Source organism: Paroedura picta, chromosome 3 (genome assembly GCF_049243985.1).
Source record: "Paroedura picta isolate Pp20150507F chromosome 3, Ppicta_v3.0, whole genome shotgun sequence".
Lineage (NCBI taxonomy): Eukaryota > Metazoa > Chordata > Lepidosauria > Squamata > Gekkonidae > Paroedura > Paroedura picta.
The window spans coordinates 170,885,064-170,900,962 of record NC_135371.1 but is presented as its reverse complement, the minus strand read 5'-3'; the positions used below and the strand labels follow the sequence as shown (position 1 = coordinate 170,900,962).

Below are 15,899 nucleotides of genomic sequence, written 5' to 3'. Positions count from 1 at the left end.
AGGCTCCCCTGCCTTCTTCCTCGTCATCCTTGTCTTTTGGTGTGCTGGGGAGCGGCGTGCGGAGCAGCGCAACCGTGGGGACGCCCTTGTACTTGATGACGCGCAGGGGGACGGCGTTGGTGAGGTCGAGGCTGGGCCTGAAGTGCCTCCCCATGGCGTCCGGGTCCGTCTCGTCGAGCAGGCTTCGGAAGCGGGCAGAGCGGATGGCCAGGCGCAGGGTGTCCGAGTGGAAGAGCACGTCGTAGATGAGGTGGCGGGGCGCCCGCAGGCAGTGGCCCAGCTCCTTGCAGCCCGGCAACAGGCAGTGCAGCCGTGCTCACTCGTGGGTTCCCCAGGGATGCCAGCCTCCAGGTGCTACCTGGGGATCTCCCTTCTCGCGCAAACGAGGGGAAGGCAGCAGAGGACACCCCGCCAGCAAAGCCCCCCCGCCCGTGCCTCCCCACCCCTATGTCACCCCCATTTAAAAAATCTGGTCACCTTAACCCTGCCATTCCAGATGTCCATGAACTACAATTCCCACAAGCCCCTGCCAGAGCCATGCTAGGAGGGCCTCATGGGAATTGTAGTCCGTGGAATCTGGAGAGCCAGCTTGGCCGACTCTGCTGTGGGGTTTTCAAGGCAAGAGGTGGTTTGCTATTGCCTGCCTCTGTGGAGGGATCGTAGACTTCCTTGGGGGTCTCCCCTCCAACCTCCAGTGAGGAATGATCTTGCTTAGCTTCTAAGATTGGGCTGGCCTGGTCCACCCAGTTCAAGGCAGAGAGGAACAGAGTAGGTTGGTCATTGCCTGCCTCTGCATAACAACCCTGGAATTCCTTGGTGGTCCCTCATCCATGTCCTAACCAGGGCCAACCCTGCTTAGCTTCTGAGATCAGGGCAGAGTTTGCATTTGCTTTGTTTATTCCATTGTCAATCCTGTTGAATTCAGATCAATCTGAACTTGGCTCTTCCTCTTCCCCCACTCCCCATTGAAACAGGAAAGTGTTCTGCACATGGTTAAGGTAGTTCAGATGGGGGGGGGAGCCAAGCCTCTTTCCTTCTTTTCTTGGAGGGGTGGAGGATCGAAGAAGGCAGAGAAGGGAGAAAAAAATCCAAGACCGACAGAAGTTGAGAGAAATTAGGGGCTTTTCCTTTAAGGCAAGCTTGTCACATGAGCAGTTTTGGCCAATCAGAAGTTCTCTACCATAGAGGAGGGTTCAGCTTCAAAACAGCCTGCTTTCTCCATCCGAATCTTAAAATATTGAGGTTTAAAAGCACTCTAAGATATCGCACAATAAAGGTAAGGTCACTCCGGATCAATCCTTCTTGCTGCAGAAGGAAAATTTAAATCGCTCCAAATCGAAACGGAAATCGCATTCTGTGTAGACGGCAGGGACTGAATCGACCTGGGACTGGAATAAAAGCTCCGTGCAGTTTACCCCAAGGATAGCCTGGGCCGACCTGGTCAAGACAGAGCTTAACAGAGGTGGTTGGCCATTGCTTGCCTCTGCGTAGCAACCCCGGACTTCCTTGATGGCCACCCAGCCGGGTATTAACCAGGGTTGATCGTGCTTAGCTTCCAAGATCTGGCAAGATTGGCCTGGCCTAGGTCATCCAGGTCAAGGCAAGAGGCAAACAGAGGTGGTTTTGCCTTGGCTGACCTCTGCGTAGCGACCCGGGACTTCCTGTGTGGTCTCCCATCCTGGCATTAACCAGGGCTGACCCTGCTTAGCTTCGGAGAGCTTATGAAATCAGGCTAGCCTGGGCCACGCAGCTCAGAGCCTGCCTATTACACGCAAAGCATCAGTTGCAATCTGAACGCATCTTTTTCAGTCCATGCATGGAAATGAGAACGGTGTGATCTGAACTGACTTTCCAAAAAAAGTTTGGGGTTTTTTTTTTCAAAAGGACCTCTGGAGATGGCAGACGGTGACAGCAAGGGAGCCGTCAACTCCGTAACAGAAGTCATTTTGTGAACATTTAATTCACCGGGTTATCTTCTTTGCCAGACCTAATCTGAAAACTGACGTTTCCAAGCTGGAAAATGATTACCGCTGAGCATTTGTGACCCGTTTTGTCACTCTCCATTCAAAAATGAAAATTAAGACAGTCGAACTTGTAATACTTGATATCATTGCACTAGAGTTGCCCAAAGTCCTTCAGTGTGTTACTTATTTTTGGCTTGCTAATAAAGGGAAAGATCCCCCCCTCCATAATCGGCTAGGCTACATCTGTATGTGCTGTCAGGTTGTGACTGACTTGTGGGGAGCCAGCAAGGGGCTTTCAAAGCAAGCAAGAAGCAGAGGTGGTCTGCCATTCCCGGCCTCTGAAGAGGCTTCCTTGGTGGCCTCCCACCCAAGTCCCAGCCTTATTTAGCCTAGCTTAGCTTGCAGCTAATGGCGACCCCAGCAAAGGGCTTGCAAAGCAAGCAAGAAGCAGAGGTGGTCTGGCATTCCCGGCCTCTGAAAAGGCTTCCTTGGTGGCCTCCCACCCAAGTCCCAGCCTTATTTAGCCTAGCTTAGCTTGCAGCTAATGGCGACCCCAGCAAAGGGCTTGCAAAGCAAGCAAGAAGCAGAGGTGGTCTGGCATTCCCGGCCTCTGAAAAGGCTTCCTTGGTGGTTTCCCATTCAAGTACCAACCTCGCTTAGCTTCCAACTTGTGCCGACCCAAGCCAAGGACTTCCAGGGCAAGTGAGAAGCAGAGGTGGTTGGCCATTGCCTGCCTCTGCAGAGCCTTCCTTGGTGGTCTCCCACCCAAGTACTGACCCTGCACGGATTCCAACCCCTGACAAGATCAGGGCATGCCATGCCATGCTACCTTCCCTCCCCATTGGCTGCCTTCACTGCCCGAAAATTTTGTAGGACTCTTAAGGTGCTATCGGACCTGAATCTGGTTGTTCCACTGCAGATTGTGGGGGGCTGGGAACCCCCTCCCCCAGGGAGCCCTGCGGAAGGATCGGAAAGGAGCTGTTTACCTCTGCGGGCCGATGCTCTTCTGGCTCTGCAGCGTGTCGAGCTCTTGAGCGCTGGCGCGGCTCATGGACATGGTGGAGTTGGTGAGGCGGGTGGGCCGGCGCTTGGGGCGGCGCGGGCAGCAGGAGGAGCTCAGGAGCCCCCTGCCGCTGCCCCCTTGCTGGGAGGAGAGGGAGGTGCTGCGGCTGGTGCGGTAGCCAAGCGGGTCCGACAGGCACAGCTCGCTGTAGGTGTGTTCGTCTGTAAACTCGTGACTCTGCAGGAGGGGAGGAGAAACGGGAAACGTGAGCACGAAGGCTCAGATCCGACAGGGTGCTTCTTAAAATGATGGGGGTCGATCTTGGGTCCTTCTGTACGTTATATAGATGTCCTGCCCCTGATCCCTTCCCAGGTGACAGCAGAATCTCTGGACTCCACCGGCAGTCTTTTGCTGTTGCAACTTTCCGTACATGGAAGACCTAGGTGTGTGACGGTCACCTCCAAATTGGATTACTGTAGCGTGCTCGTTGCAGGTCTACCCTTGACCCTGACCCTGACATTACAGCTGGCGCAAGGGGCTGCCCGAAACGTCGAAGGGTTACCAGGCATGACCTCACTTCCTGAGGTTCCATGGTTGGCTCCGCCTCCTCCAGCGCCTCCTCCAGCGCCATGGTTGGCTCCGCCTCCTCCGCCTCCTCCAGCGCCTCCCACCACCCTGCGTCGGAACGCCGATGCTCCAAGGAGGAGTACGCAGAGACAGTGAACGTACCCAAAACCAAGCAGGCACAAAGAGTGATGACTCTGGAAACAAATCTATTGTGAAGCAAAACACTATAGATATATGTTGTATTTCTTGGCTCCGAATCCCCCTGATAAACCACTGCTCGTAGACAGAAATATTTACAGCAATGTTCACGTAATGTAACAAAATTACTAGACAGGGTTTCGGTGTTTACTACCTGTTCCCAGTGCTCTTTAGCAGCAGCTAAAGCAAGTGTAAATTGGATAAACCTTCCCATAGGCAATTAGCTCAAGCTGCAGGTAAGTCTCAAATTCTATTATCAACGACCGTTGGAGTCGCTCCTAAGCAGCTACTGTCCTCCTGGTTGTAGGATTTGAGATTTCCTGTAATTATTTCTGTCTATGAGCGATGGTGTCTCACAGATTTGGAACCAAGAAGTACAGAGGCGTCACATCGCAATTGCAAGATAGAATCATAGAATCATAGAGTTGGAAGGGGCCATACAGGCCACCTAGTCCAACCCCCTGCTCAACGCAGGATCAGCCCAGAGCATCCTAAAGCATCCAAGAAAAGTGTGCATCCAACCTTTGCTTGAAGACTGCCAGTGAGGGGGAGCTCACCGCCTCCTTAGGCAGCCTATTCCACTGCTGAACTACTCTGACTGTGAAAAATTTTTTCCTGATATCTTGCCTATATCGTTGTACTTGAAGTTTAAACCCATGACTGCGTGTCCTCTCCTCTGCAGCCAACGGGAACAGCCTCCTGCCCTCCTCCAAGTGACAACCTTTCAAATACTTAAAGAGGGCTATCCTGTCCCCTCTCAACCTCCTTTTCTCCAGGCTGAACATTCCCAAGTCCCTCAAACCTATCTTCATAGGGCTTGGCCCCTTGGCCCCAGATCCTAGTCTTGCTGTATGCCATGTTGGTCAGACCCCACCTGGAGTCCTGTGCACAGTTCTGGAGGCCTCACTTCAAAAAGGACGTGCACACAATTGAGAGGGGGCAGAGGAGAAAGACAAGGATGATCCGGGGCCTGGGGGCTGAGCCCTGTGAGAAAAAGCTGAGGGACTTGGGAAGGTTCAGCCTGGAGAAGAGGTGGAGAGGGGAAACGGTGGCTCTTAGAGGTTGTCACTTAGAGCAGGGAGCGGTTCCTGTTAGCAGCCGAGGATAGGAACCGCAGTAATGGCTTTAAGCTATGTGTAGAACAGTACTGGCTAGACATCAGGGGGGGAAAAATGTTCACCGTCAGAGTAGTTCATCTGTGGCTGCCTAAGGAGCTCCCCCTCACTGGTGCTCTTCAAACAGCGGCTGGACGGATCCTTCTCCTGGATGCTCTAGGCTGATCCTACACTGAGCAGGAGGTTGGACTAGATGGCCTGTCTGGCCCCTTCCAACTCTATGGTTCTATGATTCTAAGCAGCGGCTGGACAGAGACTTCTCCTGGATGCTTGAGGCTGATCCTGCATTGAGCAGGAGGTTGGACTAGATGGCCTGTCTGGCCCCTTCCAACTCTATGGTTCTATGATTCTAAGCAGCGGCTGGACAGAGACTTCTCCTGGATGCTTGAGGCTGATCCTGCATTGAGCAGGGGGTGGGACTGGATGGCCTGTCTGGCCCCTTCCAACTCTATGGTTCTATGATTCTCAGCAGCGGCTGGACAGAGACTTCTCCTGGATGCTTGAGGCTGATCCTGCATTGAGCAGGGGGTGGGACTGGATGGCCTGTCTGGCCCCTTCCAACTCTATGGTTCTATGATTCTAAGCAGGGCTGGACAGAGACTTCTCCTGGATGCTTGAGGCTGATCCTGCATTGAGCAGGGGGTGGGACTGGATGGCCTGTCTGGCCCCTTCCAACTCTATGGTTCTATGATTCTAAGCCGGGCTGGACAGAGACTTCTCCTGGATGCTTGAGGCTGATCCTGCATTGAGCAGGGGGTTGGACTAGATGGCCTGTCTGGCCCCTTCCAACTCTATGGTTCTATGATTCTAAGCAGGGCTGGACAGAGACTTCTCCTGGATGCTTGAGGCTGATCCTGCCTTGAGCAGGGGGTTGGACTAGATGGCCTGTGTGGCCCCTTCCAACTCTAGGATTCTGTTATTCTAAGCAGCAGCTGGACAGGTACGTATCCTGGGTGCTTTGGCTGATCCTGCGTTGAGCAGGGGGTGGGACCAGAAGGTCTGTGTGGGACCAAAAGGCCCCCTTCCAGCTCTATGATTCTGTGATTCTATTTATACAGCATTTTATTTCACAGCAGCTTTGTTTCCAGAGTCATTATTACCATACACACAGATCTGCTTGATTTTAGAACTCCAATGGGGCTCCCATGATGAGAACGGCTGGGTATCCCTGGTCTAGCCAACCCTGCCTAGATAACCCATTCGGTTGGGCATCCAGAGGCCCTCTGGTTCACACAGAAACCCCATCCCAATACTCACAGTGGTTTTCTCCAGGCAGTGCAAGAGATGGTGGTGCTGCTGTTCGAAAGCCGATCGATTTCGCACAACCAAAGCGTGAGCCTCGGGGTCCCTGTCCTGTGGGAGAGAAAGAGCCGCGTGTAGACAGCTCGGAACAGGCAGGCTGTGGATGCCCCCCCCCCTCCCCAAGTGTGCCAGTTTGGACCCTGACCCATCTCTGCCAACACACAAGGGTCAACAGGTAATGAAGCAGGAGGAAAATGTCTCAAGCTGGCGACGGCGAAATGATTTATTCCCGTGTTCAAAACAGTTTCCGAACAGATTCCCGGGTATAGTCCCGAGAATAGTTTCAATAACGTCATCAGTATTTTCGATAACTTCATCAGTAAGTGGTGAAAGTGTAGAAAACAATAAAATTTTGATATTATGTGACCAATTTGGGACTGAACTACATAAAACAAGACATTATCAGAGACGAAGTTATTTTCTATACTTCCACCACCCGTAAAAATACAATTAGAGAAGACTGAGTTATAAACAATATATTGAGTACATCACTGATGAAGATAACGAAAACGGACTATACCCGGGAATCCGTTTTGAAATTGTTTTAGACATTGCGAAATTATTTTGAACACTGGAATAAATCATTTCGCCACCGCCAGCTTGAGACAGGTCACAGTGGCTGGACATGCACCATGTGCCCCAGATCTCCACCTGCAGGGACGGGCATCAGTGGCGCAGGTGGGGGTCACCCAGGTCTGCCGAAGGGTCTTCCAAATGCAGCAGGCCCCACCGGCCGTGGACACTGCACGGATCGCTTCCTCCTGCACCCTCTCACATGGTGTCTAGTGCAGTACCCGAGTGGCCACCCCATAGCTACACCTCTGCACGGAACAATAAAACTGAGCCGAAAAAAATCTGGCAAAAAACCCAGGTGTTTGCTATGGGCTGCGTAATGCGAATCAGCCCAAGAACCTCTGAGATAGAGCTCTATACCTCAAGGCCGCCGTTCTGTTTGTACTGCAGGAACGCGTTCGTCGTGCCGCTCTTGGCCAGCCGGATCCGGGCCAGGCGAACTTTCTGCAAAGGGAGAAGAGGAGGGACGGGCATGAAACGAGAAAGGGCACATGCAGGCGAACGCATCCTGTCTCCTCCCTGCCCCCGCCCCGGCCGCACTCACCTGCTGAGCCCGCCGCTTATCCGCCCGCTGGTTCTGGTGGTAGATACGGCTGAAGTTGGAGACGATGACGGGGACCGGGAGGGCGATGACCAGCACCCCGCTGAGGGAGCAGATGGAGCCAAAGATCTTGCCTGCAATCGTGCTGGGCACCATGTCGCCGTAGCTGGAAGGGAGAGGGGAGTTACTGTAGCCCTCTGGCTTCTCTCATGCAGTCACATGCTAAGGTTAAGGACTGGGGGATCCCCCAGAATCACAGCTCCTCTCCAGACTGCAGAGATCAGTTCCCCTGGAGGAAAGGGCTGCTTGGGAGGGGGGACTCTGTGGCCTTGGACCCCACTGAGGGTCAGGGATGCCAGCCTCCAGGTGGGCCCTGGGGATCCCCTGGAATTCCAGCTCCTCTCCAGACTGCAGAGATCAGTTCCCCTGGAGGAAAAGGCTGCTTGGGAGGGGGGACTCTGTGGCCTTGGACCCCACTGAGGGTCAGGGATGCCAGCCTCCAGGTGGGGCCTGGGGATCCGCCGGAATTCCAGTTCCTCTCCAGACTGCAGAGATCAGTTCCCCTGGAGGAAAGGGCTGCTTGGGAGGGGGGACTCTGTGGCCTCGGACCCCACTGAGGGTCAGGGATGCCAGCCTCCAGGTGGGGCTTGGGGATCCCCCGGAATTCCAGTTCCTCTCCAGACTGCAGAGATCAGTTCCCCTGGAGGAAAGGGCTGCTTGGGAGGGGGGACTCTGTGGCCTCGGACCCCACTGAGGGTCAGGGATGCCAGCCTCCAGGTGGGGCTTGGGGATCCCCCGGAATTCCAGCTCCTCTCCAGACTGCAGAGATCAGTTCCCCTGGAGGAAAGGGCTGCTTGGGAGGGGGGATTCTGTGGCCTTGGAGCCCAATGAGGGTCAGGGATGCCAGCCTCCAGGTAGGGCCTGGGGATCCCCTGGAATTCCAGCTCCTCTCCAGACTGCAGAGATCAGTTCCCCTGGAGGAAAGGGCTGCTTGGGAGGGGGACTCTGTGGCCTTGGACCCCACTGAGGGTCAGGGATGCCATCCTCCAGGTGGGGCCTGAGGATCCCCTGGAATTCCAGCTCCTCTCCAGACTGCAGAGCTCAGTTCTCCTGGAGGAAAGGGCTGCTTGGAAGGGGGACTCTGTGGCCTCGGAACCCACTGAGGGTCAGGGATGCCAGCCTCCAGGTGGGGCCTGGGGATCCCCTGGAATTCCAGCTCCCCTCCAGACTGCAGAGATCAGTTCCCCTGGAGGAAAGGGCTGCTTGGGAGGGGGGACTCTGTGTCCTTTGACCCCACTGAGGGTCAGGGATGCCAGGTTCCAGGTGGGGCCTGGGGATCCCCTGGAATTCCAGCTCCTCTCCAGACTGCAGAGATCAGTTCCCCTGGAGGAAAGGGCTGCTTGGGAGGGGGGACTTTGTGGCCTTGGACCCCACTGAGGGTCAGGGATGCCAGCCTCCAGGGGGGGCCTGGGGATCCCCTGGAATTCCAGCTCCTCTCCAGACTGCAGAGATCAGTTCCCCTGGAGGAAAGGGCTGCTTGGGAGGGGGGACTCTGTGGCCTTGGACCCCACTGAGGGTCAGGGATGCCAGCCTCCAGGTGGGGCCTGGGGATCCCCTGGAATTCCAGCTCCTCTCCAGACTGCAGAGATCAGTTCCCCTGGAGGAAAGGGCTGCTTGGGAGGGGGACTCTGTGGCGTTGGATCCCTCTGAGGTCATTGGAAGCGGCTCATTCCCTGCTTTCATAGCAATGCCAGGAATAGGTTTTGGCCAAGTCCATTAAGGCAGGATATAAGGGGAAGGCCGCTGTGCCCCGGTTGAGACTCCCTGCTCCGGGGGAACTGATCTGAAGGTCAGTGGCAATGCTGGGAGAATTCCAGGCTCCATTTCTGTTGGAATAAACACTTCATTTTGTAGCCTGAATGCTCACTGTCAACCCAGGCCCTGTTGGCAGAGTTTCAATATGCAGAGAGGGCCGAGCACCCGGCCGCTTCAAGGTTTTAAAAGTCATTCTGCTTCCCCCTGCTTGCCTCCAGAACAGCGCTTGAACAGCAGAATGGCTGCAGACAGCTGCTAGCAATTATTGAGGTCCCTCCTCTCCTCTTTCTATAAGTAGTTGTTTCCCTTCTGAGTCAAAAGTATTTGATTCTTTAAGCAGCTGGATGTTCCGTTTTCCCTGCATATTGAAAATCTGCCCACACAGGTCCGCGCTCTCTGTTTGTAGCTTCCCCCAGGCTAAGAAATGGGTATCAGAATCTCCCGATTATTTTTTAAGACAGGAGAGAAATCCCTTCCTTAACTCCAGCCTCAGGGCCTGAAATACGGTGTGTGTTTTAATCACGGCAATCTGCTTGCTGATCTTAGCCAGACAGCCTGGGGGCGGGGGGCGGGGGGGGGGAGTTCAAAATTAGGCAGCCACATTGGCCCATAAGAACAACATTCACAGAACGCAATTGTATCGTTATTAAGACTGTCCGCGGCGAACACAGCTCAAGAAGCTTTCGGATCACGGCTTCTAAACCAGGGGTAGTCAAACTGCGGCCCTCCAGATGTCCATGGACTACAATTCCCATCAGCCCCTGCCAGCGAAAGCTGGCAGGGGCTGATGGGAATTGTAGTCCATGGACATCTGGAGGGCCGCAGTTTGACTACCCCTGTTCTAAACAATCGAGGAAGAGTTCTATGCAGTACTGAGGTCTGCATACCACGTTGGAAATACTCATAGGTCCTAATAAGGTTGTTATTTGTACTAACCCTGTGAAGCCCCCCCCAAAAGGTAATCCTCTATCTGCCTCACCTTTAAAAAAAATCTTGCCTTGTTCTAATGCCAATTAGGAAACAACTGTAATTGGGAAAGAAAATAGTCTAGGCCAGTGGTTCTCAACCTGGGGTCAGGACCCCTTTGGGAGTCGAACGACCCTTTAACGGGGGTTGCGGCAGGGCAAGCAGCTTGGCTGGGGCAGTGGGGCGCCATCCACACAACAGCCTTGCGGGGTAGATCGAGATAGAGCGTTCGTCTGTCTGGAGCAGTGGAAAAGAGCGAAATCGGCATGGTGGGACAAGAGGTAGAACTGAACTGAGAAACCCCGGGAAAAAACCCAATTTATATGCAACCATATCTTCACACCATTGGTCAGTTTTGGTTTAATTTCTGTGAAAGGACACTGGCATAGTTTTAGGGTTGGGGGTCAACACAACATGAGAAACTGGATTAAAGGGGTGCGGCATTTAGGAAGGTTGAGAACCACTGGTCTAGCCGAAGAAGCCATGGATTACAAAAACAGTCTTGAATTCATGGTATAAAATGACATTACTGTTGATTTAAGCTTATATTAGACTGCGTTTCTGTATTTCACATGTTCAAATCCTAAGAAAGACTTTAAAGTTGAAGACAGCCTTAACGGGGGTCTTTGGAGAGACTCTTCGCTGACTATTTACTTGCTCGCTACGAAGAAGTTGACTCTTCAGTACGGATGTTCTTTTTGAGCGCTTAGAAACAACTAGTAGAGGATTTCCTCTAAATTGAAGAGGAATACTTCATGATTTATCACCTTACGGTTAAAAAGGCGTTTTTTCTTTTGTGGAAAGTGGATTAAAAGACACTCCTTACACGGGTTTTGCCGATTTCTCAGCTTCCAGGTAGAACCCCGAGCTCTCCCAAAATTGCAACTGATTTCCACACCAAAGAGAAAAGGGCTACACCGGAGTCCCCAAACTGCATTGTCCCCACACTCCACCCTCCAAAACCCAAGTGTTTCCCCCCCTGGAGTTGGCAACAGGGCTCCCAGTCACATGGCACTAATTCCCAGAACTCTAGGCATCCCTTTGCCCCCCCGAATTTAGGCTGCCAACTCTTGGCTTGGGAAATTCTCGGAGATTTGGGGGGAGTGCCTGAGAGGAGCAAAGTTTTGGGTAGAACCTGCCCCCCCCCCCAGCTCGTAGTCTGGAGATCAGTCATTTCAAGGGAACTCCTGGAGGTTGGCAACCCTGCCCACAATAGATAATATTTTTCTCTCCCCTCCTCCGTTTCCTGGAGCGGTTTCCGTGTTCTCGTTCCCCGCCTCCCCCAATATTGTAGAACACAACCTGTGCCAAGCGGATGACTTATGAGGTGGGCCTCTTTAACGCTTCTGTCGGCCCGCAGCAGGCTCCAGGAGTTATGGCCTTAATAACTCCTCTGATGGACGGGCCCCTGGGAGATAAATAACGGGAGCAGCGCCGGGCAGGGGTGTCGGGGAGGAAGGTAATTGAATATTAAGGCACAGCAGGCCCCGGCATGAGCCCAGGGGCAAATGAGTGAATGAACGGAGGCGTTTGTGAATGCCGCCAGATCTATTTCAATCCTGTGGTTCTCCCAGTTCTTTCAGGGGCTCACAAACGCACATCTCCAGATTGGGGTTGTTTGTTTGCTAACCTCTAGATTCTTCCGGGTTGGCCCTTGTCTGGCTCCTGGGAGGACCCTTGTAAGGTCCAGGCAGACCCTAAACCAGGAGTAGTTAAACTGCGGCCCTCCAGATGTCCATGGACTACAATTCCCAGGAGCCCCCTGCCAGCGTGTTGCTGTCAGGAACTCATGGGAATTGTAGGCTATGGACATCTGTGAAGTCACAGTTTGGCCACCCCTGCGGCCTAAACGTTTGCTCAGATCCGGCTCGGTGTAATTTTTCACCGCGGCGGCTTCTAATCCAGCAAGTTGGGTTTGATTCCCCGCTCTTCCACATGCAGCCTGGGCAGAGTCACAGTCCTGGCAGAGCTGTTCTAAAAGCGCAGTTCTCTCAGAGCTCTCTCGGCCCCACTTACCTCGCAGGGCATCCGTGGTGGAGAGAGGAAGGGAAGGCGGTTGTAAGCCGCTGTGAGACTCCTTCGGGCAGTGAAAAGTGGGGTATAAAAACCAATTCTTCTTCAACATTCATAATTCTTCCTTTGGATCTTTCTGAGGTAGGATTTCCAGTTAGGGATGTCAGCCTCCAGGTGGGACCTGGGAATCCCTCAGAATAACAGCTCATCTCCAGAAAATAAGAGAGGAGAAAACAGATGGTTGGGAGGGTGGACTCTGAGACCCTTGTCCTCCCCAAGCTCCGTCTCCAGTTGTCCAAGAGTTTCCCTACCTGGACCTGACCACCCTCCCTCCCCGTCCCACAGCAGTGGCCAGAGTGGCCACCACCAACCCTACCGCCAACTCTGACCTGCAAATTCCAACTCTGACTTGGAAATTTGGGGGTGGGACCTGGGCTGGGCTTTGGGGGTCCTCAGCAGGGGTGGCCAAACCATGGTTCTTCAGATGCCCATGGGCTACATGATCATGGGAATGGTTGTCCATGGACATCTGAAAAGCCACGTTTTGGGCAACCTACCTCCTCCAGGGGGGCAACCTACCTCCTCCAGGGGGGTACCAATCTTGGTCATTTTGTGATCAGACACAACTCCAGGAGATCACCAGGCCCCGACTGCAGTTTGGCAACCCAATTTTGTGGGCACCATAGCCAGAGAGCCCCCACAGATGTTTAACAGCTTCTCCGTGTCAAAGCGCAATCCCTGAATATGTGAAATGCGGCAAAATGCCTCCCTGCTTCCAAGACCTGGGGACGGAGCTACCCGGCAGGTTTGAGGCGCATCTCCCTTTCGAAAAAGGAAAATTAACTACTCTCGATTCCTTCCCCACATCACAGCGTTCCCCTCCGGCCTGTCTCAGAGCTCTCCTTGCTGATGCATCCATCTCCCTCCAATGCTGTCTCCTCCATGACAGGCCAACTCTCACCCCACCAGACATTCTGGATGCTAATCCTGCCCTGCAATCAAGGCCAGGAGCTTTGTAAGGGCTGGGCGTCCAAAGCTGATCTCTGCCTCCTTTATGCTTGAACCAATTCCTGTGCAGATCTCACCCTTTGGTCTATTTGACAAGGTTCTCCTAATTTGGGAAGTGCAGTTTTCTCCTGTCCACAGGTCATAGGTGACTTATGGCGACCCTGGTGGGAGTTTCAAGGCAAGAGGCGTCCAGAGGGGATGTCTCATTGCGTGCTTCTGCGTAGCGACCCTGGACATTGTGGTTTCCCATCCAAATACTGGCCAAGGCCCAACCTTGCTTAGCTTCCAAGAACTGATGAGGTCGGACCAGCCTGGGCCATCCAGGTGAAGACAAGAGGTGCACAGAGGTGGTTGTCATAGCCAGCCTCTGCATAGCGACCCTGGGCTTCATGAGTAGCCTGCCATCCAAAGATTATCCAAGGCTGACCCGGCCTTGCTACCAAAATCCAATGAGATGAGGTTAACCTGGCCTTTCCAGGGTGTAAACTGCACGGAGTTTTTATTCCAATCCCAGGTCGATTCAGTCCCTGCTGTATACACAGAATACAATTTCCAATTAGATTTCTCTTTGATTGGAGAAAGCAGGCTGTTTTGAACTTCCATGGTAGAGACGCCCTGATTGGCCAAAGGTGGCCATGTGACAAGCTTGCCTTAAAGGAGAAACCCCTAATTTCTCTTCTGTCGGTCTTGGATTTTTTCTCCCTTCTCTGCCTTCTTCAATCCTCTCCCCTCCCCCCTCCAAGAAAAGAAAGAGGCTCCCTGCTTGGCTCCTCTCCCCCCCACCTTCAAGAAAAGAAAGAAAGAGGCTTGGCTCCCCCCCGCCCCCTTCTGAACTACCCTAACCACGTGCAGAACACTTTTCTGTTTCAATGGGGGGGAAGAGGAAGACCCAAGTTCAAATCGATCTGTATTCAACAGGATTGACAATGGAATAAACAAAGTAAGTGCAGATTCTGCCCAGGTCAGGGCAACATGAAGCCGCCTGCTACAGAATCAGACTGTTGGTCCATCAAAGTCAGCGCTGTCCGTTTTGACTGGGGGTAATGAGGACTAGAAACCTGACTCGGGCTTTACTGGAAGTGGAGATTCCCGGGTTGGTGAGTTCTGTGGCTGGCGCGCATGACATCCCAGGCTGTGGCTGAAGGTGCCTGATCCAACATGGCTCCCCCGGTGCTCTGACAGCCACTCTGCTTGGTGAGAACGTAGCTCAGAGCGCCCGAGAGGGGAGGAGAGCCAGGGGGGAACTGGCCGACTTGGAAGTTCCGAGCCCCCAGCAAAAAGCGTGCTTCATAAACTCCAATCGGAAATACAAAAGGCTTTAATTGAGAAGCGTTCCGAACATGAAAGACGGGCGGCGCTTCCGGAATCCGTAATGCTCCTCTGAAACACAGAAAGCATCCATTCAATAATTACTTTCGCTGCTGCCGTAATGACTTGCATAATTGGGTGCATGGCGGTTACCGGGAGGTTTGCATTTCTTTATTTGTGGGGGTGAAGGCGGGGGGAACAGGAGGCGTACGGGGAAGAGGGCAGCCCGTCCAACTGGGACCATGTCCGTTGTTCCCAAATGCACGGCTGCCCGGAGGAGCGTTGTAGCCATTTCCCGTCGGCGAGCTCTTCATGCCAAGCCGCTCTCTGTGCCGTTTGGGCAGGTTCCACCACGGCGGTGGAGAACGTGAGCCGAACACATGGGGGAAATTGCCAAAGCCACACGGGAGATGGGATTTGACAAACGGCTTCCTAGGGGGAGCTGCCTCTACGTGCTCGGCTCGTAAAGAAAATTGCTCCAAATGGTGCAGAACCGCTCCATGCAGACGGTTTGTGCTTTCGCGCAGTTTACAATGGCGGCGGGCGAGCTGCAGCTTCCTGCGGGCAGGTCTCCTTTTTCAACGTGAGAACCTGCCCCTCCAGTCTGCCGAGGACATCATCTCATTTCCCAAGGTGCACGCACAGTGGCTTAACACAGGGATTCCCAAACGGGGGTCCACGGACCGCCAAGGGTCCCTGGGAGCTCTGGAGGGGGTCCGCGGCCTTTCCCCTCCTGCCTTAGTACAAGCTAGGAAACTGGGGCCCATTCCGCACAAGGACCAATGTTGCCAATTGCTTTCACAAAGCGGAAACTTTGTTGCAACCGCTACATTGAGAACGCACAGGTCTTTTTCGCAAGTGTTGCAGGTTGTTGGCAGGAGTGTAGCCATTTTCTGAGGGTGAATCCACTTTTCCCGATTCCCTGGAAATCGCTACAACGAAGCGATTTTCACGCTAGTGTTGCAGGAGTGTTGCAGATTGCTCACGACGTCATGCGGAACGTAGTTAGTGGCGAAAACAAAATGCAAGACTAGTGCTATATTAAAGTCGTGCGGAATGGACCTGGACATTTCCACTGATCAGGAGTGATTCCCCCTTGTGGTTTCTGTGCCCACTCTGCCTTAAGCACCTCCTGTCTTTTCCCCAGTCGGTCCTCCTCAAGCCGGCCTGTTAATGCGGGTGGTGATGTCACTTCTGGGGGCGTGGCTGAGAGGCGTGGCCACCTGACATCACTTCCGGGGCTTCTTGAAGCCTGAAACAATTATTTCAGGGGCTCCTCCATGGTAAAAAGGCTGACAAAGGCTGGTTTGATAGTTAAGGAATCCTTCCTTGGTGCAACGCTGTACGTAGGGAGAGCCTTGCAGGTTCAAACCAAGATTCGCTTAGCCCAGTTTTCTTTGCAAGAGTCTGGCGGGACAGGTTTCCTCGAAAGGTACAACTGCTCCATTCGTTGGAGGTTTTTAAGCAGAGGCCATCCGGCAGCTGTGCAGCTTCTGCAAATTTAGGCTGATGGTTCGAGGGAGGGT

The 15,899-nt window shown here is 53.5% G+C and overlaps 1 protein-coding gene across 2 annotated transcripts in view; it reads right to left on the bottom strand.

The window, feature by feature from the left end:
- KCND1 (potassium voltage-gated channel subfamily D member 1) overlaps positions 1–15,899 on the bottom strand; it is a 64,662-nt gene that overhangs the window by 9,147 nt on the left and 39,616 nt on the right. For both annotated transcript variants that reach the window (XM_077329491.1, XM_077329490.1), the window contains exons 3-6: positions 7,267–7,429; positions 7,083–7,166; positions 6,105–6,200; positions 2,951–3,204 (exon numbers count right to left, since the gene is read on the bottom strand). In XM_077329491.1, coding sequence (XP_077185606.1) covers positions 2,951–3,204; positions 6,105–6,200; positions 7,083–7,166; positions 7,267–7,429 — 597 coding nt within the window. The remainder of the gene's footprint in view (positions 1–2,950; positions 3,205–6,104; positions 6,201–7,082; positions 7,167–7,266; positions 7,430–15,899) is intronic.